Source organism: Mchenga conophoros, linkage group LG1 (assembly GCF_057382185.1).
Source record: "Mchenga conophoros isolate Kocher_MC1m ecotype Shallow Benthic linkage group LG1, M_conophoros_male_GT1.1, whole genome shotgun sequence".
Classification (NCBI taxonomy): Eukaryota; Metazoa; Chordata; class Actinopteri; order Cichliformes; family Cichlidae; genus Mchenga; species Mchenga conophoros.
The window spans coordinates 42,224,865-42,229,912 of NC_140526.1; the positions used below are offsets into that span (position 1 = coordinate 42,224,865).

Here is a 5,048-nt window from a genome sequence, read left to right on the forward strand (position 1 = left end):
GCCCATCTAAAAAGATGGGCTTAAAATCATCTAGCTATTGTGTAAATACTTATCCATTCCCCCCATCATGCCCGTAGACGTTGCAAATAAACACAACTGCTGTAGGCTGTCTGATAAAGTTTAGTAGGAGAACACAGATTTACATGGATGGAAAGGACACATCAGAGGAGGCTGAGGAGATAACGTTTGTTAAAAGTATTCAGGGAGGGGCAGGGGCCACAATAGGCCCTGACCTCACTGAAGCCCAACATTCCTGATGAGTAATGTTAGAGTTTATGACAAACCACAGCAAGGTGTTGCACTTTCTATGACACAGTTTCTGCTCTGAGAAGGGCCAGCCTTGCTTATCAGCTATGCAGCTTTTGGTCTTAAAAAAGGCCAAATGTCTCAGGCGGCATTGCTTCCAAGCCCCCCTGGGAGGAGGTATTGTCCTGGCCAGGAAACCTTCCGTGCCTACAGGTATAGAATGACAAGGCTTTATAGGTAGCTACCGACAGATGTGAGTCAAGTGTGATAAAACCTGAAAATCTGAAAAAATCCTTGAAATAAAAGTTTGCTGTACTTGTTCCTGTTATGGTAGCGTGCGGATACTGCAGCGGGGAGAGAGGGACGGACAGACTGCCGTGTGTACAGCTAAAAATGAAATACAAATCTGAGCTTTAATTTCAAAGAGAATCCTCCAAAACAACGTTAGCTTGGGTCTGGGCTAATATCCTGCTGTTTTACACCACCTGTCAGAAGTTCCTACTGTGCATTTCAGACATTGCTGCCTTCAAAGATCTGTGGCCAATAAAACCAAACATTTTGCTTTTTAGGTTTTCCACATATAAAAATAGGACATCTTATATAAATAAAATTTTTGAAGCAATAAAAAACTAAAATAAATCCCAAAACATTTGCATGGTGTCCACAGCTGCATCAGCTGCATCAGCTGCATCAGATTCAGGCACAAACACATTTCTGATGAACAGATGATAGAACTGCTGGATCGGTACCTTGTGTTTTATGTTGGAATCAGTGGACACTAAGAAACAACAGCACAATGGCTATAATGCAGAAATAGTTATATCAATAACTTACAACACAGGAACCAAATAAATATCCATAGATTTAGTAAAATATTTCACTTTCTAAACAGTAGACCATCACATTGTAAGAACGTCATACAGCTAGTGAGCACAGTTAGTCTGATTTGATCTTTGCGTCATACTGTGAAAAGTGCCCCTCTCTGTGATGTCTGCTCTTCAGTGTCCTTTTTGTTTGGTAGCGCTTCAGCAAAATACGACTTTGTCTTTGTTATCTCAGCTTTTGATAAATGAAAGCTCTAAAGCTGCTGTACATGCCAATAGTATTTACAAAAACACAACCACGTTTCAAAGGTTTTTCTTCTGTGTGAAGTTGATGGTGAACTTACGAACACCTTTGCTTACAAGTTTGAAGACGCATGGAGTCAGTAAACAGCTAATTCTAAGGCTGGCGGTGTGCGAGTCTCCTCAAGCTGGAGCATTTAGTCTGAGCCACAGCACTTCAAGTCTTCTGTGAACAAAAACTTCCACTGATCCAGAGGAAGAACCCAAATCATTCATCCACATCCTCCATTGCTGTCAAGCTACAGTATGTGGCAGGATTAAGGTCCGTGTTTGGGCAAATCACAGACTGTCCTCCAACTGTCTGCCGACACGTGTGGCTGTCAGGCCCAGCCTTTCCCAGCGCGATGCCGGCGTCTCCGGCGCTCAGCGCGGCGGCTGTGGTGATGGGCATGGTGATGCGGCCCCGGACTCTCCCTCAGCCGCTTCACCATTTCATGGTCTTTGTTACCAAGCACCCTAGGCAGAAAGAGCGAGGCTTTGTCCGTGCTTCGGGTTTTAAAGCCTCGCCGTGGCCGCCCTTTGCCGTTGATGGAAACGTACCACTGTCTCTTGGCGCTGGCCCGGCGCTTGCTGCTGCCGCCGCCTCCCGGTGCAGCAGGGTGCTCCGTGGAGTGGTGGCGGGAGGCGTAGGTGTTGTACCCCAGCTCGTGGATTCGCTCCACAAACTCACACTCTTTGTTGAACACTTCCTAGAGAGGAGAATGGATGTGAGAACGAAGCACGTTAGTCTTTCTGGAAACAGGAGCGGTGAAATTCACTCCTCTTTGGTGGCGCAGACTAAGTTTACGGTCACTTACTTTTCAGTAGCTAAACATGACAATGTGACACTAAAGCAGGGCAAAGGACAGAGGCTGCTCATGTGTCAGGCCCTGTGCTGTCTGCCTGATTGTTGCAGTGATTTAGTGCTATAGAAATAAAAATGAATTGAGCTGAATTAATGGCATAATTAAGGCATGTTTTGTTGTGTTATGTGTTCTCCACTAGCTGTGACCCATTCCCAACATGTCAGATGCGTGCGTGCGTGAGTGCGTGTGTGTGTGCTGAACACACCGATGCATACAGCCGTCCTTTATCATTCATGGCCAGATATCTCCCAGAGAAGAGCCCCTTTATGGCCACAACACCAACGTCCACTGCTGTGATTTCCATGATGCCTGTGATACACACAACAGTAACATTTTTGTATTTCTGTGTTGGACATGTTTAATAGAACATTTCTCTCTCTTAAATGTCACCATATTTCTGTATAAATGTGTGTAAATGTATTTATTTATATTCTCCGTTATTTAGAAAAAAACGAATTAAAATGAAAAAAGTTTCATTTTACTCTCAAACATATGAACAAACTAGTTTTTTCTTGCTTAACTTGCTCATTCAGTTCACCGCTCCCCACGCACACGCACACACATATATATATATATGTGTGTGTGTGTGTGCGCGCGCGCGAGATCTCGGACGCTGTTCCTGGAATCACTGCACCGATTGCGTGTATATATTACACGCAATCGGTGCATATATATACATTATACACACACATGGCTGGCTGTAATGACATGGGTTCTTTCTTTCTCTCACGCACACACAAAGTGTCACAGCTCTCCGCTTACACCTCTCTTCCTTTCAAACTTCAGTACTCACTGAGCGGGTTGTTTTCATCCAGCGAGCCATCTATTTTGCCGTTAGGATGGATCTGCAGATGATATTTGGTAGCGCAGTAAAGTTTCCTGTGTCTCGGCGCTCCTCCGAGGTGTTCATACACTCCTCCGCGCCCCCCGGCGTCTCTCCGATGCCGGGGGTCGCAAGCCGGACCCGAAGCGCAGCGGGGCCGTGGACTAACCGGGTCCCACAGGCTCAGCAACAGCAGCAGAGCTATCACCAGCATTGTGGCATGGCCGGGAAGCGACAACTGTAGCAAAAAACAGCAGAATTCCTGCCCAACACTCGGGGTCCCATTAAAGTGATTTAAGGGGTCTTAACACAGCCGAAGAGCTTCAGCCCTGCGCGCATCCGAGCACCACAGGCAGCTCTGACAGCACACCCGCCTCCGAGGTGGAATCCTCGCCTCTGCAGCTGAAAAGCCCTCCCGTGGACCCGACTGAGCGCCTCTGCTCAGAGTGAGCGCAGATATAAAAGAAGCTTGTGGCGACAATAGGCTGAACTCCAACCAATTGATACAAAGGAAAAGGGCAGACAAAAAGGTATCGGCCCTGTGTGAAGTGAGAGACAGCGGCGTGGATAAAATTACACAGTGGCAAGAGCATAAACGTCCTAAAAGAGCAATTAGACATCCCAAATTATATAGATATGCTCGGCCAGCCACCGCAACAGGTGAGGAATAAGACTGCCGCTAAACCCGGTCCTCACCTTAAAAACAAAAGCGGAAAGCATTCAGCTTTTGAATTCTGACATCCTGAACAACCACAGGCTTCATCTAATTTCTCACGCTGTAAGATTCAGTTGGGTCCCCCCAGAAACGACTTTATCAGCCGCATTCTGAAGCAAAAGAAATGTTAGCCTTTTCAGCTTTTGGGTGGTCCACATCTGCGTGTCCTTGTTCTTCCCGGTTTAACAGGTGCTTGCCAAGCATGTATCATGGCAAGCTGAGGTGAATCTCAAGCGTGTTCAGCTTGAACCAGCACCTTCAGACATCCCACAAAGACACTCCCGAGTAGGATGACGGGGAATTAAACATTTCCAGTCGACTATGCGCTCAGCATTTATACACTCCTCTTGACCTGGAAGCATAGATTAAGAAAGACAAATGGACATTGTGTCACGGGCCTCTCTCCATTTGCTCTTTACACCACAGAAGCTCTCTGCTGTGCGTTAGTTTTTCATTGTTTACCCAGGCAGTGGATTGGCCCAGACTTTTCCCATCCTAATGCCCCAGCCCTGGCTAGGCAGCAGCCGGTGGGCGGAAGAGCAGCAGGCTAAATGACTACTGCCTAAATTGCTTCCATCTTGGTCACATTATGGTTTTCATTCTGGTAATTAGCACCATCATCTACAAATCTCTCTGCCCTTTGGCACTGCTCCACTGCTGCTATGAAGGCCTCTGCTGAGAATCCCCCAGAGAGCAGACGTTAATTTGTCTTCCCCTCCCATACATCACCCAGCTAGCTGCCCGTGTCACTTTATTTACTCTGATGATCAGAAAAGCTAACTCTTTTAATTACAAATGTGTGCAATTTATGCCTCCAAAGACCCCTCAGGAGTCAGACAACACACCAAAACATCAGCCAGGCCGTGTGTATCAGAGGTTGTTCTGGTGGCCGTTTCTAAGTGAGACGCTCTTGATGTGGTTAAATGCTGGAAGAGGGTGGAACCTTAGATGTGGTGTGCTGTTTCTCTCAGAAACTATTTTAATTATGCTCCCCTGCACACCGCCCACAAAGCATCTCAGCAATAAGCAGGGCAAATGCTTGCAATTTGTGAGCCACATACACAATTTCTTCTTCACATTTAAAGAAGTGTGTGTTGTTGTTTTTAGGTTAAAGTGTCAGTTATGATTCAGCTAAATCTGAGCTGTATTCTTCAGTTAGATTTTGTGTACACATGCATTCGAGCAGAGTTAGTACCTGGGACATCGGTGCTCTAGTTTGAATACCATCATTTTGTCAAATAGCAGGCCAAAACTTGTATATGTCCATCAGCAAGTTGATTCACAAAGTTACTCAA

At 46.1% G+C, this 5,048-nt stretch overlaps 1 protein-coding gene across 1 annotated transcript; it reads right to left on the reverse strand.

Annotated features, from left to right (window-relative positions):
• Window positions 1–563: 563 nt before the first annotated feature.
• fgf3 (fibroblast growth factor 3) lies at window positions 564–3,552 on the reverse strand. The gene is made up of 3 exons (XM_085278947.1): window positions 3,009–3,552; window positions 2,421–2,524; window positions 564–2,059 (listed from the first exon to the last, which is right to left on the reverse strand). The coding sequence occupies exons 1-3, from the start codon at window positions 3,250–3,252 to the stop codon at window positions 1,691–1,693; spliced, it is 717 nt and encodes a 238-aa protein (XP_085135073.1). The 5' UTR covers window positions 3,253–3,552; the 3' UTR covers window positions 564–1,690.
• Window positions 3,553–5,048: the final 1,496 nt, after the last annotated feature.